Source organism: Brachionichthys hirsutus, chromosome 16 (assembly GCF_040956055.1).
Source record: "Brachionichthys hirsutus isolate HB-005 chromosome 16, CSIRO-AGI_Bhir_v1, whole genome shotgun sequence".
Classification (NCBI taxonomy): Eukaryota; Metazoa; Chordata; class Actinopteri; order Lophiiformes; family Brachionichthyidae; genus Brachionichthys; species Brachionichthys hirsutus.
In genome coordinates this window covers 10,271,030-10,289,602 of record NC_090912.1, presented here as the reverse complement: position 1 = coordinate 10,289,602, position 18,573 = coordinate 10,271,030, and the positions used below count along the sequence as shown (strand labels likewise).

General features: G+C 47.7%; 1 protein-coding gene across 1 annotated transcript in view; it reads right to left on the bottom strand.

The window, feature by feature from the left end:
• Positions 1-15,143, bottom strand: part of LOC137905325 (voltage-gated potassium channel KCNC1-like) — a 31,931-nt gene extending 16,788 nt beyond the window's left edge. Inside the window, exon 1 of the mRNA XM_068749551.1 lies at positions 14,586-15,143. Within this exon, the coding sequence (XP_068605652.1) occupies positions 14,586-15,128 (543 nt within the window). The 5' untranslated portion in view covers positions 15,129-15,143. The remainder of the gene's footprint in view (positions 1-14,585) is intronic.
• Between the last annotated feature and the right edge of the window lie 3,430 nt (positions 15,144-18,573).

Genomic DNA, 18,573 nt, shown 5'->3' with positions numbered 1-18,573 from the left:
TTACAGAGAACGAGGCAGCAATGGGGTGCTGTTACATTACAGAGAACGAGGCAGCATGGGTGGTGCTGTTACATTACAGAGAATGAGGCAGCATGGGGGTGCTGTTACGTTACAGAGAAGGAGGCAGCGTGGGGGGTGCTGTTACGTTACAGAGAAGGAGGCAGCATGGGGGGTGCTGTTACATTACAGAGAATGAGGCAGCATGGGTGGTGCTGTTACATTACAGAGAATGAGGCAGCGTGGGGGGTGCTGTTACATTACAGAGAATGAGGCAGCATGGGCGGTGCTGTTACATTCATACCAGCAGCTTCTACATTCCTCCACTGGTTTCTGCTGGAGTTCGTTCATTCGCTCCAAACCAAAACAACATGTTGAAGAGGTTAAAAACAAGTACCACCAGTCAAATCATGTCTAAACCATTTTCCGTGTTACTATATGTGTACATTATCACAGAAATGTGTTAGGCCATGGTGAAGGTTGTCTCTCTCTGCTGTGTGTCTGATGTCATCGATGAGGACAGACAGATGATGTCTTTCTCTAATCCTCAGTGAGCACATCAAGTCCCTCAGCTTATTATCATGGTCTAATTTAACCCTGCTATCTAGAGCTGTCCTGGATACTCACCGCCTTTATTAGCCACCAGGGACACAGCAAAGTGTCATTTGACCTTTTTGCAAAAATATATTTTTTGCTTCTTTAACAAAACTCAAATGTTCTCATCGTGTTTCATTTTATTCATTTTAAACCCTTGACAAAAGTGTCACACGTAGAAAAGCACATTCTACGTGTGACACTTTTGTCACTCTTACGAGAAAATTAGTTCATCTCTAATGTGCGTTTTTGGACTGTGGCAGGAAGTTGGAGTGCCAAGAAGGAACCTACGGGTACGCCAGGAGAACACAGAAACATCAGAGTCCTTTATTTAGACCAACAACAGGATGTATTGCGTGTTGGCTAATGGCAGCAAACATGCAGAGCTCGCATCCAACAAAGTAAAATGCCTGTTATCACCAATATTGACTTGTTCAAGCAGCTAATGAATCATTTGAGGAAGCCGATGGTGCCTGACTTTGAGTTTCAGCTCTCCGCTAGGATCATGGTGTCAACGTTCACGCGGCAAATTCAGCAAACCTTCCAATCCAGTGATCTGGCCCTGCGATGAGATGACGCCTCATCCGGGGTGTACCCGCCCTCCAGCCGTAGTCAGCTGGGATAGACTCCAGCAGAATCTGTGACCCGTAACTTCAGGTAAGCAGCTGAAGACGACACCATTACAGGCATCTCTTCTTCAAGAAGATGAACGAATGATGCTTGGCGAGCTTTACCAACGTGTCAAGCATCATGAGATACTATGTTACACGGAAATCCAAATCATCATCACCACCATCACGTTTACAGTCAGGTATCACTATTCTAGCTGTCCTGCCTCGGCCTTGTGGCAGCACCTGTCCTCCTGCTTCGGCCTTGTGGCAGCACCTGTCCTCCTGCCTCGGCCTTGTGGCAGCACCTGTCCTCCTGCCTCGGCCTTGTGGCAGCACCTGTCCTCCCGCTTCGGCCTTGTGGCAGCACCTGTCCTCCCGCCTCGGCCTTGTGGCAGCACCTGTCCTCCCGCCTCGGCCTTGTGGCAGCACCTGTCCTCCCGCCTTGGGCTTGCATAAAACTCTCAAAGCACTCCGCTAGTAATTGTCCTCTGGCCTTCACCAGACATATGCATAAGCAAAGCTGGACCGCACTGAATCAGCAGAGGGGGGGTTGTTGGATGAGAAACCAAAGAGCCTTGATGTCTTTTCATTATAAATCAATAGATTGAATTCCATCAATCAAAACACGTCTCCATAAGGCATAAATACACTCTGGCTCCTGCTTCCCTCCAGTGCTGCAGGACACCCCAGCGTCCACATGAAGAATAATTAACTACTGCTGGAGCTCACTTAGAGAATAAGACTTATCTTTCTGGCTTGTTTATTTTGCTAAAGAAAGCATTTTTTGGTGGGGAGGGAGAAATACAGGTGGTGGGAGGACAGACAAGTCAAAGGCTGACATAATGCCTCGAGCTCCCTTCTGCACAATCATGATACGGGCCGACGGATACTCAAGGTAGAACACTGAAAAATAGGGATGGGCAGGTGCTGCCACAAAGCTGGGGGGCATCCATGCAGGCAGTGGCTGCAGCAATACAGCAAAACAGCCTCGAGCCGCACTGCAAAACCTGGTGCAATGTGTTTTATCCAGATGGAGGACTGTGTATTTGTATCACAGACACATTCTGAGGACATGAACCAAAAAAAAGTAAGTAAGGCTTAACTAATTTAATGATCAAAAAAGTTTTTCTATGATCAGAGCGGGAGTGCAGCGCTTCCTCCTCTCCTCTCCTCTCCTCCTGTAGTGCTGCTGCAGTATTTCTGCCATTGCTGAACTACAAGAAGTGCTGCCAAACAAGGCTAACAACAACAACAACAATATCAGCATTATTATTATTTATTTCACTGCGGTTTTATGTCGAACCATTCAGACTAAATACATTATAAACAATACATTACTAAGACTATGAATAATAACAACATATAATAAGAGTGTCTACAAACATACATCGGTGACGTACAGAGAGACCTCTCCAGCACCCTGGAATAGACTTTCCCTGGGAGGCTGAGGAGCGTGATCCCCTGTAGTTGGAGCACACCCTCCAGACCCAAGGGTGGAACTGCTTGACTCCTGCCCTCAAAACATGCACACCTCGATGGCCTCCTTCAAAACAGCCCTGAAGATTCACCTTTCAGGGGGGCAGAAACGGAGATAGTCATCACGATTCTCTCCAGATCACCCCCCCCCCCCCCCCTTACCTTGCCCCCATACCCCCTTTTTTCTCCACCCACGTTGTACATATTATGTGTCTTTTTAATTTATTGTTATTTTGCATCAATGGAGAATTTTATTTTTATTTTATTGTTAAATGTCGATGATTTATATACTAAGGACTTTCAATGGAAACAAGACCGCAAGGGATTTTTTGAAATGCTCCTCTTAGACAGGATGTTTGACTGTACTTGTACTGTAATACATGCTACTGTGTGACTGTACTTGCACTGTAATACATGCTACTGTGTGACTGTACTTGTACTGTAATACATGCTACGGTTTGACTGTACTTGCACTGCTCTAAAATTCTATTGTTTGACTGTACTTGTACTGCGCTAACATTCTATCTAATAAATATATTCATCATCATCACCTTGTTCTTGTTACAGAGACACGTCAACCAAGACAGTCCCTGCACATCCAGATACTTAAGAAACTCAGGGAGAATATCATGGTGTTTAATGTTGTTCCACTTCGCTGTTATTTGGAACATTTTCCATCCCATCATTTAGACAAGGTGACTTTGTCAGCGCTAAATGTTCTTTAGTTCAGCGCCTGCAGTCTGACGTTACTCCTGCGTTTCATCAGCTACACCAACACACATCAGGGAATACGCTAGGTTGCTGCTATGTATTTTCATCTTTCACTTCTATCACTTGTTTTTGAACTCTTCCCAAATTTGACCTCCATCTGTCCTTGGTATTCTCCTACTTTTGTTTGAGGACAAAATCTTTTATTTGCATTTTATTCTCTCTGTCTCTGTTGTCCATGCATTCAGCACGTGAAACTAAACTATATCTCATTTCTATATCTCCTTCTCTTTATATTTCTTTAAGTTGTTAACTACGTTTCCATTGAAAAACAGATGAGAAAGTATCACAATAATGCACTGCTTACCGCAGACAGCGCCGAAGTCGCAAAATTGCGACAAGCAAAATATGGGGCCTCGTGTAGTTAGCACTTTACACTTAAACCTGAGCCACATATGTGGGTGTGTTTCCATTTAAAGTTACGTAGTCACTAGTTTAGTGTGAGGATTGCCGCCTGGTCGAGGAGACGAGAAAGTAGTGCTTGGAGTAAGACGGCTAGAGAGCACATTTTAGCGAGAGAAAACGAACCATGCCGGGAGTTCTGGACGCCTAATGGCTGACTGATTCTGACGAGGAGTATTCACCCTCTGATGAATATGTTCAGTCGTCCAGTGAGACGGAAAGTTCCGCTGCATCCGTGCGCCATGACAGTCCCCAAGCAGGACATAACGGAGCCGCTGCTTAACTTCGTCCTGTCCAGGGTGGATGGAGGGGACCTCGGGGGTGTCACAGGGTTGGTAAAAACAAAAAAGGTAGCGTTTTGACTGCTCGCGGGGATGCAAAAAAGCCGTGGAAAAACCGCCATACGCGGTAGAGATCACAGGAGAAAATACACAGCAAAGCATCATGTATGAACCTCACTTCAGCCTCATGTATGATCCTCACTTCAGCCTCATGTATGATCCTCACTTCAGCCTCATGTATGAACCTCACTTCTGCCTCATGTACAAACCTCACTTCAGCCTCATGTATGATCCTCACTTCTGCCTCATGTATGATCCTCACTTCTGCCTCATGTATGAACCTCACTTCTGCCTCATGTATGAACCTCACTTCAGCCTCATGTATGACCCTCATTTCAGCCTCATGTATGAACCTCACTTCTGCCTCATGTATGAACCTCACTTCAGCCTCATGTATGACCCTCATTTCAGCCTCATGTATGAACCTCACTTCAGCCTCATGTACGAACCTCACTTCTGCCTCATGTATGAACCTCACTTCTGCCTCATGTCCAAACCTCACTTCAGCCTCATGTATGACCCTCATTTCAGCCTCATGTATGAACCTCACTTCTGCCTCATGTATGAACCTCACTTCTGCCTCATGTATGAACCTCACTTCTGCCTCATGTATGAACCTCACTTCATCCTTATGTATGAGCCTCACTTCTGCCTTATGTATGAATCTCATTTCAGCCTCATGTACGAACTTCACTTCTGCCTCATGTACGAACCTCATTTCAGCCTCATGTACGAACCTCACTTCTGCCTCATGTATGAACCTCATTTCAGCCTCATGTACGAACCTCACTTCTGCCTCATGTACGAACCTCATTTCAGCCTCATGTACGAACCTCACTTCTGCCTCATGTATGAACCTCACTTCTGCCTCATGTATGAACCTCATTTCAGCCTCATGTACGAACCTCACTTCTGCCTCATGTATGAACCTCACTTCTGCCTCATGTACGAACCTCATTTCAGCCTCATGTACAAACCTCACTTCTGCCTCATGTATGAACCTCATTTCAGCCTCATGTATGAACCTCACTTCTGCCTCATGTACGAACCTCATTTCAGCCTCATGTACGAACCTCACTTCTGCCTCATGTATGAACCTCACTTCTGCCTCATGTATGAACCTCACTTCTGCCTCATGTATGAACCTCATTTCAGCCTCATGTACGAACCTCACTTCTGCCTCATGTACGAACCTCATGTCAGCCTCATGTACGAACCTCACTTCTGCCTCATGTACGAACCTCACTTCTGCCTCATGCATGATCCTCACTTCAGCCTCATGTATGACCCTCATTTCAGCCTCATGTATGAACCTCACTTCCGCCTCATGTATGAACCTCATTTAAGCCTCAAGTACGAACCTCACTTCTGCCTCATGTATGAACCTCACTTCCGCCTCATGTACGAACCTCACTTCTTCATTTTATGTGCATCCAAGCACGCAACATGCACCTTTTCAGACAATACAAATATTTGGGTGGCACCCAGCTGCCAATGTCTCTGAGATTGGATTTGACATCTGCAAGCCTGAGCCAACTTCTAACCAGTTGCATTTTCAATTAATCTGATTGATTTGTAGTGTTGTAGATATAATGAAGTGATCAGCTAGGTACCGAGGTACGTCAGGAAGGCAAATTGTCGCTTCTACAAATCCAAGCAAAGAATACCATGTGTAAGATGCACAGTACACCAATGATATTCAAAAAAGAAAGAAACTTCTCTGTATCCGATCTGATCTATGATGTTCCGAAACAAACACAAGCGTGTCCTCTGATGTGAAGAGTCCACATCTGACACAGCTTTCAGAAATCTTGGCCAGCTTGACCTCCAAGCCAGAGGAAAAGTTAAACTGTTATCAGAACGATCATCTGGATTTGACTGGGAATGTTTCATTGATGTGTCCATCAATTAACCAGTTGCTCAGATTGTGATGACCTTGCTATCGTCCCAGTCCTGCGTAGCTGCGGTGTGTTCAATGTAGCAGGATATAATGGCTGCCGTCGGCTGTTAGGGTGCTGAGAGAGCTAATGCAGGGTGTAGGTTCCAGCCAGCAGAGCTGCCTGCTGTACAATAAAAAAGATGCTGCATGTCCCCGAGGGTGCTGTCCAGCACCGCATAAGCTAATGTGGGTCGCTGGCAGCAAGGAGTGACATGAAAATAGAAGCATTGCTGGAGGTTAAGAAATGCTGAATCAACCCAGAATGCAGCATTCATTTGAGAGCGCTTCTTTTTCCGGCAGCCATTTGTTGGCACATTCAGATGTTGAGGTTTAGGTTCGTTCTTCCCTTAGAAATCCATCCATAAAAATCCTTTCACGAAGGACGGGGTATTATATACTGTACATGACATTTCATTCCTGTACATGATGCACGTCTAGTGGAGGAATCCTATTCTAGACAGAGACTGACGCCAGCCTGCCTCAGTGTTTCCTCCAAAAGGAATTCCTGCAGTGATTTGGTAGCAGCCGTCTCCACAGCAGCGCCGTGTAGATTCTTTTAGTCGCCACCACCAATGAAATATGATTAAACAAGAATAATTATAGATGCATCAATACAGATTCACTGAATGTAGCATACACAATAATACATTATGATACTGTATGGACAATGATGACATACCTAAAGTTATTCTTACAGTTCATTTTCACATTTTCAGGTAAGTATAGGTGAGTGCAGCTAATTGGAGTAACCGCAGTATTTTATACGCACCATAAGGCAACATCTAGTATATAACATGTACAGACAGGGTGTCACATCCATAACAGGGCCTCAGCAGTTTGGGTTCGGGTTATGTATCGTTTTATCAGAGATATCATTCTGTTTTATTATTATTATTATTATCATTACATGATACTAAGACAGCTAATAAATGCTGCCATTATAGTCTCAGGAAATTCTTAAAATAAAAATACCCATGCTTTTTCTTTCCCTTGAAGGGAGTAACATTTGATTTATTTATTTGTATAGGGAAAGATTAAAAACATTTAAAGGGCCATGTTTTGTTTTAATTCCAAAAAAGTGATTGGTTTATTATTTAATCAATTCATTTTAAAATTGGAAATTTTAGTCATACCTTAAATGATTCAATGATATCTATAATAAAGTGTGAAAAGCTTTATTTTTGGTTCACTGTTCCTCAAGAAGATGAAATAGAGACCGCGATCCCATCATGCTTTCCATGATGTCATTGCAACCTTATCCGTAATACAACTTAGAAATCATTATGTCACAAGGATATAGTGCACCTGAACACATTACGGGTTCATGAGTGCATTCTAATTGACTCTGGTGCCTCTAACTTTACTGTGAAGGGTTGTCTTATTAAATCAAGAATATTTAGTCGGTACTGTAACGTTTGATGAGCTGTCAGAAAGCTGTAAAGAAGTAATGTGGTAAACCACAGCTTCTCAGCAGGCCTGAACTGGCACTCCAACTGAGACCAGCTACAAACATGGAATACGAAATTCAACGAAATGCCGCTACGCTGCACAGGGAAAGCTGTGGTCAGTGTGGCGTTACTTATTCATGATGAACGAGAGTTTTCCTAAGGGAGATACCCCTCATAGACTACACCAAACCAACAGGATAAGATGTGAAGGTGAGGGCTGGATCAGGCCTATCCGCGCCCGAAAGAGTCTGTTGTATTTGGGACAGGGCATGTGCTGGACATGTGCTGGGCTGAACTAGGTTGAGTCCACATGGAGCTGAACAAGCGTGTGAGTTTCTCAATCCGTCTTTGGCCAGCAGATACGTAGACCTCAGCTGAAATGGAGTCAGCACCGTCTGCCATGCCGCAAGATAGGATCCTGATGTATTTTATTACTTCCTCTACAGTTGGGCGGTTGGCCAGCGAGTCATCAACTGGAGCCTTGCTATGGCTTCATTACTCACGGCTGATGGTTGATTGAAAACGTTGTTGAAATGCTCTACCCAGCGCCCCAAAAGCTTCTCCTTGTCCGTGTTTTTTCTCCAAAAGACTCCTGATGCGAGTGTTGTTATCATCGAACCAGCCCTGGTGATTGTGAGTGGTGGGACCCATGATACCTAAGGCGGTGGTGTAGAGAACATCATGAAGAGACGTCCACTCGTTCGGATCTGTGTTGGGAGGTGGACGCTTCTTCTCTAGCTTTTAGTAAACACGCTGAAAATCAAATGCCGACTGAGGGATGCATGAAAGGGTTCATTACGCGGTTTATACTGTTTGCCTTCTGATGGCAGTTTCTGACTACTTAAATAGAGTTGACTGAGATCATTCCCCCGGAAGGCAATAAATATTTGCTTCCTGGGTGTTAGACGAGTAAATAAGAGCTATATCTGCAGGTCTCCTGCCGGCACTGAGGTTTGCTCAGAACAGGAAGGGAGCTGCACTAAGTTAACATCATTTCATGGATCTATCTTTCTCAATGGGTATCAGACCTTCTCACACATGCTGAAGACATGAAAACATCTGAACGTGTCCAGTAAGCCAGCCACGTGTCACATGGCTGTCAGTCTGAAAAGCTCAGTACATAATGTCAGTAACGCAATGCATGCATAGTACTGAATGCACCAAACTACCCACAACCTCTCTGCTTAACCAGCCCAAACCCTTTAGAGGATACGTTTTTCCTCACCAGTCTCACACCCCCTTTTCCCTTTTCCTTTCTAAATATAGTCTTTCTTTCAGTCAATGCATCACAGACACATGCACACGCCGGACGGCGTTGCAGCACTCTCATGGAGACGAGCTCCTGGTGCAGCCTCTTTCAGCGCCCCTCATGAGGAACACCCTGCGGCAGCGTTCACGATGGCGCTCTGCAGGGTGCGCTGGAGCACGCAGCAGGAGAACAGGAGCCGTGTTTGCATTCACATTGTCAGATGGAATGCTGAACTGATGTGAACCAGCTGGGGCCAGTGTGGCATTGTTACACCGTGTGACCCACGACAATTTGACATTTGTGAGTGTCTTTTTTCCATGCTGCATTAGCGCAAATGTTCAACCAATTGTCATGTCATCTAATGCCTGGACAAATACAGTACATGCATATGCAGGGAAGTTAAGTTTTGTCTGGTGCTACAGTGCGTCACAGTCCCTTAATAATAATGACCTGATAATCAATGAGCTACGTTCAGACACAGGAAAAGAGCAGTTCTTATAGAACTAAAATGTTTCTCTGGTCTTAAACAAAATGGTTTGACTACCAAACCTCAGTTATAACCTCAGTTATAACCTTAGCTGTAACCGCAGCTGCAACCTCAGTTATAGCCCTAGCTGTATCCTCAGTTATAACCTTAGCTGTAACCTCAGTTATAACCCTAGCTGCAACCTCAGTTATAACCCTAGCTGCAACCTCAGTTATAACCCTAGCTGTAACCTCAGCTGTAAACGCAGCTGCAACCTCAGTTATAACCTCAGTTATAGCCCTAGCTGCAACCTCAGTTATAGCCCTAGCTGTAACCTCAGTTATAACCCTAGCTGCAACCTCAGTTATAACCCTAGCTGCAACCTCAGTTATAACCTTAGCTGTAACCTCAGTTATAACCTCAGCTGTAACCTCAGTTATAGCCCTAGCTGTATCCTCAGTTATAACCTCAGTTATAACCCTAGCTGCAACCTCAGTTATAGCCCTAGCTGTAACCTCAGTTATAATCCTAGCTGCAACCTCAGTTATAACCCTAGCTGCAACCTTAGTTATAACCTTAGCTGTAACCTCAGTTATAACCTCAGCTGTAACCTCAGTTATAACCTTAGCTGTAACCTCAGCTGTAACCTCAGTTATAACCCTAGCTGTAACCTCAGTCATAACCTCAGTTATAACCTTAGCTGTAACCTTCTTTCTGTAACATTGCTGGATGGGATTGTTCCATTTTGGATCTGGTGGACTGAATTAAAGCGGATTGGTTGTTGGGCCTTGGGGGAAATTGTAGAGTTCTCAGTCAGAAGTAAAGAATAATAATGAGAGAATGACCCTTTTGCTTATGTTTCATTTGGTTATCCTGAAGTGCAACATGCTGGTTCCAGTTAGCGTTTACCAGTGAGGGTCAAATCCAGTCACACCGAAAGAAGACCCTCCATATCCCTCACCTTCATCACACACTGCACAGAACTTGATCTTCATGCAGTAAACTGCTGCGTGTGAAGGCTGTCCAACGGCGGAGGCTAACTGCTCATGCTATTTGGTATCCTAATTAGCTCTTATGCAAAAGTGTGAGTGTCTTTGCATTTAGCCAGGGTGGACATGCAAGCGTTCACTGACTGCTATTGAGCCCTGTGAGGTGGGAGGACGGAGGAGATCAGACAGCACGACGCCCCTCTTACTGCCCTGTCCTCTCCCGAGGTCTCTCCATCCGGCGATGGGCGACACGGTAAAAGAAATCTCTGTCGCAGCATCGCCCTGAAAAGTACAGACTGGAAGGGGGACCCTGGTGGACATCTTGTCTATAGCGCAGCTAGAGGGAGGGAGGGAGGGGATGGACCGAGAACAAGACGGGAGCATGCATTTTATCTTGTGGCTTTTTGGTGCAGCAGTAGGGACATCTGACAGCAATGTTAGCATCTGAAGACATTCTCACACTGAAGGTCAGAGGTCTCTGTGTGAGGGGCCAGGTCAGTATCGGACTAAAAGGCCAGTTCAACCATCTCATCACAAACCGCAGATATGAATCCCCAGGTTGACAAGACTACTTTGCAATAAAGAATAAAGGAAGCAGGATTTAGCAACTCGTTCTGGCTGGTGTTCGCTAAAGGTTCTGCTCATCATCCACCGAGTTCTGAATGCACTCATTTCAGAAGAGTCCTTTATTCAGCACTGTTGTCATGTAAGTTATCATCATTATAAAACCTTTTCATGCAAAGATAGTAGGCTCGTTTGGACATGTTAACCATCACGCAAATTACTCTTAATTATGGAGTTCAAATATATTTTTACAGTATTTACTCACACCTGATCAATCAGTTATTTAGCTGTTCCCATCTGGGATTTATATCAACGTATTATGTATCACGCAAGCTTTCGCTAAACTCGCGAGAACTCTTTCACATTTCTGTTGGCTTTGCAGGGACGTGCATCTCCGTCACAATTATTAGCTTTCATTGATTCAATTGTTAAGAGTGACACAAGTGCTGTACTGTGTGTGTGCGTTTTTTTGTGTGCGTTTGTGCTTTCTGTGTGTGCATGTTCTCTAAGTGTGTGTGCATGTGTTTTCTGTGTGTGTGTGTATGTGTTTTCTGTGTGTGTGTGTGCGCGTGCTTTCTGTGTGTATGTGTTTTCTGCGTGTGTTTGCGTGTGCTTCCTGTGTGTGTGTTTGTTTTCTGTGTGTATGTTTTCTGCGTGTGTGTGTATGTGTGCGTGCATGTGCTTTCTGTGTGTGTGCGTGTGCTTCCTGTGCGTGTGTTTTCTGCGTGTGCTTTCTGTGCGCGTGCTTCCTGTGCGTGTGTTTTCTGCGTGTGTGTGCGTGTGCTTCCTGTGCGTGTGTTTTCTGCGTGTGCTTTCTGTGCGTGTGCTTCCTGTGCGTGTGTTTTCTGCGTGTGTGTGCGTGTGCTTCCTGTGCGTGTGTTTTCTGCGTGTGCTTTCTGTGCGCGTGCTTCCTGTGCGTGTGTTTTCTGCGTGTGTGTGTGTGTGCTTCCTGTGCGTGGAGGAAGGATTAGCTTACAGAGGAGCACCATTCAGCTGAGACTCCTGCCTGATCAATGGACGGATCAAGCATCCCAACCTGCCAGCTCAGCAAAGAAAGACAGAAGAGGGGCAGCAGCACCAAAACGAGGGGCACACAAAGTGACCCCCATCCTCTCCTGCCTTCTGGCTTTGCTGCTGCTTACTCTGAATTCCTCATCCCAGCGCCCCCTCCTCCGTGCCGGCGTCGCTCCCTCCATCGCTGCGGCGGACTAGAGCGCAGTCAGCTTGTAGCAGGACTGCAGTGCTGCGCTATAGCACAAGGAGAGAGCTGGAGAGGAGCAGGGGAGGGAGGAGGGGAGGGAGGAGGTGATGGAGGGGGGGGGGGGGGACGCGGATGGGCTGAACAGCGACACTAAGCGCGAGCTGCCGGCGCTGATGATGGGGAGGAAAAGAACTGAGTATGGAAGAGGAGAGGTGAAGAAAGGAAGCAGTGAGAGAGAAATGGGACCCCTGTGTTTCCGGCACAGACGCAATCGTTTCCATCACAAAATTCGCCCTCTTCAGTCTAAACTGAATTTATCAGCTAAAATGAGGGGGGGGGGGGTCACGTGACTTGAGCCCACCTGAACACTATTGCTCCCCCCCCCCACCAACCCTGTTCAGCCTACCTTTATATCAACCTGCTGGCACCAAAACTATTCACTGCAACATTTTGAAAGTCACCTCAGTCGTCGTCGGGATGCTGAAAGCGCCGAAGCCACGGCCGCCCCGCGTGAACGCTCACTGCTCTGTGGTTCGGGTTCCAAATGAAAGAGCAACACATTTAGCTTTAGGAGCTGCAGTGAAGGCCAATATATAAATGAACAAAAGAGAGAATAGGTTGGAGCTTTTAAACATTCATCTTAAAGCGTTTCGGATAGTGCTGCTTTGTTGGACAAAGAAATTGAGTTCGGTGAGCCCTGATTTCTCATTTAATTATTATTTGGAAAAAATAGTCAATGATGATCAATAACAATTCTTGAATAATTTTTGTTTGCATCATGGAGGACTAATTAAATATGAATTGACTTTCAACATGTGATGCAGATTAAAATTATGGCATGTTCTAACCACATTTAATGTAATTGCTAAAAAATAAAATCATTAAGATATACATTTTCAATGACTTTCTTCATAGGTCAAAATGTGACAAATGGCGTGTCAGCTGTGTGTCTCTGCACGGCTTCAGCGATGAATGACCCGGGTCAGCACCAGTACAGTACCTGCCCCACTCCGGCAGGGGAGCGGAGAAGACTGGAGTTTACAAATATGAACATCATAGGGCAAAAGAAGTACTGAAAGTACACGAGACAAAATATATGAACCAACTGAAGATATAAACTCATTGATACTATATATAGGACATTTTCCAGTTCCACACATATTAATTATTTTAATTAATTATGTGCGATACAATAAACTAATGGATCTGAACTAAGACTAATCTTAAGGTTCCTGCCCAACTGCAATGGCATTGAAGACGTATATTAGTTTTCCAAATAGGTCAGAAAGCTAAGAGTAAATCCCGCGTTGCTTTCCACAGAGACTAGAATGACATTAGTAGCAATACTTAGACCCTAAATACATCTGGAGATAAAGACTGAAAAAAGAATTACATTTACTGTCACACCTTTATGATACTTAAGGCTGGAAATAAACCAAAAATTGTCTTGAAACCAACATCAAGAGTTTCTGACCTAATATCAATTCATCTGATTAATATTTCTCAAATACGTAATAATAGTAATACTGTGTATTCCTCTCTTTAAATACACAAAGCCCCATCCTCCCTGTTAGGTCAAACAACACCATGCCGTCTCCATCTCGTCTCTTCGTCCCTGTCCTTTCACATGCCTGGTCCCTCTCCCTCCTGCAGCTGCCTGTTGCTCCACAGTGTCAGGTAATTGCTGATGAAATTGAAACTTTAGCAGCCCCCCGACCCCACCACACACACACCAGAATACATACTATAATAAAAACTGCACCCCCCCCCCCCCCATAGCCAAGCCTAATAGCTGTCCTCAGTGGACTTTTCCGCACTCCTCCTATTAATGAGCTGAACTTGAAATGGTGAAGTGCAGGCTCAAGATAAGCGGCAAGGTATACGTGCGGTGCTTTCGTTTTCTCATCTGAGCGATGACCCCGATATAAACGAGGGCTTCATTGTGGCAGCTCCAGATGGAACCCTACAAAAACCGTCGGAGAAGGCAACAAACACACAGACAGACTACGAAGCGGACACAATGTTCTTGTTGTGTGCTCACCTAAACACTCAGAAACAAGTAAACTCAATTACCCATTGGCTGAGATCTAAGAGTGACGTCATGATTGCAGGAGAGGGACATCAAAGGAGAGGCGATAGGACAACCCTCCAGACTTTGGAGCCGAACTTACAGTTAGTTTCTTTGCAGAACAGCAAACTGACTGATAATGGAGGGAACTGGATCTCACACGAGGGCAACCAACACACGCCTCATGAAAGGTGCGCGTTCATAAACGTTGTGGGAAAACCGTTGTATTATTTACAAGACAGAATCATTTGGCGCGCACACCCGAACAGAGAGACGCAGAGAGAGGCGAGGGATGCTGCACGGAGACATGCTGAGTCAGCAGGACAGATTCAGAGACGCCTGCTCAATATGATCTATCCATCTGTGGAAAGAGTGCGACGCTGAACTTTACGCGCAACATTGCGCAGTGGCCCGATAGTGCCGACGAACGGGTATACGTGACCGCGGGGCTGCGGAACGCTCCGTCACCTACCCGGGCATATTTGGAGGAGTAGGGGTCCTCGAACAGCGCCCATATATTCGGCTGCCACACCTCCCACCACGTCGCCCTGCGCCCGTCCTCCTGCATGCACAGCCGCTTCAGGTCGCCGTCTGCGCCACCGGTGAGCGCCGGATCGTCCTCCGGTGCGTCGGGCTCGGGGTTCTCAAAGCTGTCCAGAGCTTCCTCGGCGTCGCGGTGCTGTCGGTAGTTCATCCAGCAGCACGCCTCCACGTCCGTCTCATCGATGCCCCAAAAGGCCAGCTCCTCTTCGAAAAGCGGCCCGCACACATCGTTGGGACAGTGGAGCTTCCCGGTGCGGTAGTAGTTGAGGATGAAGGCGAAGGTGGCCGGGTGGCGGTCGAAGAAAAACTCGTCCGCCTTGGGATCGTAGTCGAAGTTGCTGTAGGCGTCGGGATCGGTCAGCCAAGATAAGCGCGTCCCCGGTAGCGTCTTCAGGGTGCTCCGGTAAGTCTCGTGTCGGATCCCGCCGCAGTTGATGACGATCTTCTCGCTATCTGACGCCGAGCAAGTCATGGCTGCGCTGGAACATGCTTCGGTCGGTGCGCCCGACTTCTGCTGCTGCGGCTACTGGCCCTCCCCATCCACCAGCGGGACCCGCTCTGGAAGCTACCGTTACCCCGTCCCGGCAAGGAGTCGAGTCACACGGGCTGCTGAGAGGAGACGAGAGGAGGAGAGAGGAGAGAAAGGAGGAGTCGCCTGTGTGTGTGTGTGTGAGAGAGAGAGAGAGAGAGAGAGAGAGGGGGGGCAGAGAGAGAGAGAGAGAGGAAGTGATAGACCGAGGGGGGAAGAGAGAGAGAGAGAGCGAGGGAGAGCACAAGTGTGTGTCAGAGACACTTGAGGGGACAACATGCGAATAAGATTTTATGAATCAATAGATTTGAGAACCCGATGGACGGTTCTCCAGTGTTCCACGACCAGGACTAAAAACACATCGTTCCTCCTGCATCCGAGGGCCGACTATCGGTGTGATTCTCCTCTCCAGCACCCTGGAATAGACTTTCCCCGGGAGGCTGAGGAGCATGAACCCCCCTGTAGTTTGTCCGCCTCAGAGCTCTGCCACTGATTCCGCAATGGAAGACATGGTAACGGGATTGACGAGATCCTCAAAGGATTCTTTCCACTACCCAACGATGTCCCCAGTCGAAGTCAGCAGCTCACCGCCTTCACTATAAACAGCTTTCCCCTCCTTTTTCCAGCATGTGCTGAAATGTTGATCCCGGCTACATATGGCGCTCAGGATCAGCACTGGACAGCTCCATAGGTAGCCGGCTACATATGGAGCTGTCCAGTGCTGATCCTGAAAGTGACGTCTTTTCCGCGGCATTGACTCGGGGAATGTTCTTTATCTTTCCCACTTCGGTTGGTTTTTTTGGTTTCTGCATGTCCATGACGAGACAAGGTGGTGGCTTTTTGGTTTTGCCTTGATTTTGTATCGATTATCTTTGTTCCTGCGTGATGATTGCATTTGAATGGAACTTTTCCACATTATTAGATGTGTTAATTTATTCCCATCACAAACTTTGGTTCATACTTGTGATTTTTCTCATTTACAGTTTGGCTTTATCTCTAACAATTTTTAAGTTACAACCTTTTAAAAAAGTGATATCAAAACGGAATATTTTATTGTAATTACTGTGTCGGCTAAAGAGTTAAATAACAAATTTTTGTTATTCGTTGTGGACACGCACACGCCCACACACACACATCTTGACCAATCACGTTAGACTTTAACAGACTTTTTTTTTGGCTCACAATGACGGAAACCAGCTCTTGTCATTCACTTCAAAGTCTGAAGAGCGATCTACGGGCGGCACACACACTTTATTACAGCGCGGACACCCGACAATGTTAATTACGTGATATTAGAAAAATATTAGAAAAAATAAAAATAAAAAATATTGTAGCGAGCGAAGAACCACACCGGAATCGAGCTTGTGTCAACAAGTGCCTTTATTGCGACACAGGACAACTTGACTGCACATGGATGTCGCGCTGGGGTCTTTTAACGCCACCCCCTCTCACTCATGGTGCTAACAGCACAACCCAGTCACTCCCATGATGCATTGCGCCTCACGTGATCTCGCGCGATCGCTACATAGCCCCCACCTGAGGGGTCAGACGCCCTCGGCGACCCCATCACCCAACACAAAGTCTCTTAAATACCCCGGCTGGCAACGGCGGCGAACAGGCCATCTAGGATTGGCAGGAGCCGTGCCAGGCGGAGAGTCACAGGGGCCGGCGCACGGACTACCGCCACCACTCGCCTCACCAGCATCCGGGGCGAGGGGTCGGTACGGTGAGAGTCTGTCCTGGTGCAGCACCACCATGCGTCTCTTGCCGGACATCCGCACCCGATACACCACCTCAAACAAGCGGTCTATGATGTCACAGGGGCCTTGCCAGTGGCTGTGAAGCTTCGGAGAAATCCCCTTTTTGCGGACAGGGCAGTAGACCCACACCTTGTCCCCTGGCATGAAGGCCCGTCCTCTGCAACGGACGTCGTAGCCCCTCTTCTGCCGAACGCCAGAGTTCGCCTGGGCCTGGCGGGTGTAGTCGTGTACTACCAGCAGGCGCTCTCTCAGCCTGCAAAAATAGTCCATCTCCTGCCCCCCAGGGATTTCCGGCTCTGGCGGGGCACCAAACACCAAGTCCACCGGTGTCCGGAGCTCTCTCCCAAACATAAGAGCGGCAGGCGTGCACTGGCTGGACTCCTGAACAGCAGACCGATAGGACCACAGGACCAGCGGCAAGTGACGGTCCCAGTCTTTCTGGTGTTGACTGGTGAGGATGGCAAGCTGGGTGGCCAGGGTACGGTTAAACCGCTCCACCAGCCCATCACTTTGCGGGTGAAGCGGAGTTGTTCTGGTCTTACTCACCCCCAGCCGTCGGCAGACCTCCCCAAAGACCTGGGACTCGAAGTTCCATCCCTGGTCACTGTGGAGCTCGTTAGGGACCCCGAAACGGGTGAACATCTCCTCCACCAGTCTTTCTGCGGTCGTAGCCGCGGTCTGGTCTGGGACCGCATACGCCTCTGGCCACTTTGTGAAGTAGTCCATGGCCACCAGAACATAGCGGTTGCCAGAGTTGGTGACTGGAAAGGGCCCCAGGATGTCCACTCCAACCCTCTCCATCGGGGCCCCCACCAGATACTGCTGTAGCGGGGCATGGGAGCGCTGGGTCGGTCCCTTCTGGGCCGTGCAGGCATCACAGCAGTGGACATGCAACTCCACCTCCCGCCGACAGTCCGGCCAGTAGAATCGCCTCCTGAGGCGGTTGAGGGTCTTGGCATTCCCGTAGTGCCCCGCCCCCACCGAACCGTGGACCGCCTGGAGAACTTGGGGCCGTAGGGCCCTTGGCACCAGCAGCTGCAGGAGGTCGTACCCTCGTCCTGGCGTTTGCCACCTCCGGTACATCACTCCGTCATGGACCACGAAGTTGCCCCACTGGGAGTGGTAAGCCTTCACTTCGGGCCCCAGGGCAGACACCTCGGCCCACTCAGGACGGCGTCCCACCTCCAGCCAGCCCCCCACCAATGCAAGGGTCACATCAGCCTCCTGCTGCTGTTTCAGCTGCTCAGTGGTCAGCGGAAGCCATCCTTCTCCATCGTTGGAGGGGCTGGCGCTGGCCACGCTGAGTGTCATCTGGCTCCGTTCCTCCTGCCGCCGGCAGTAGCGACACTCTACCGCTGCACATGGACGCCGGGAGAGCGCATCAGCGTTGCCGTGAAGTCGCCCCCCCCCGATGCTGGATGTTGAAGTCATATCCCTGGAGGACCTCCAGCCAGCGGGCCACCTGGTCTTCAGGGTTCTTAAAGTTTAGAAGCCAGGTGAGCGATGCGTGGTCAGTACGGAGCAGGAAGTGGCTCCCAAGCAGATACGGCCGGAACTGCCGCAGGGCCAGGACCACTGCCAGTAGTTCCCGACGGGTGACGCAGTAGTTCTTCTCTGCTCTGCTCAGC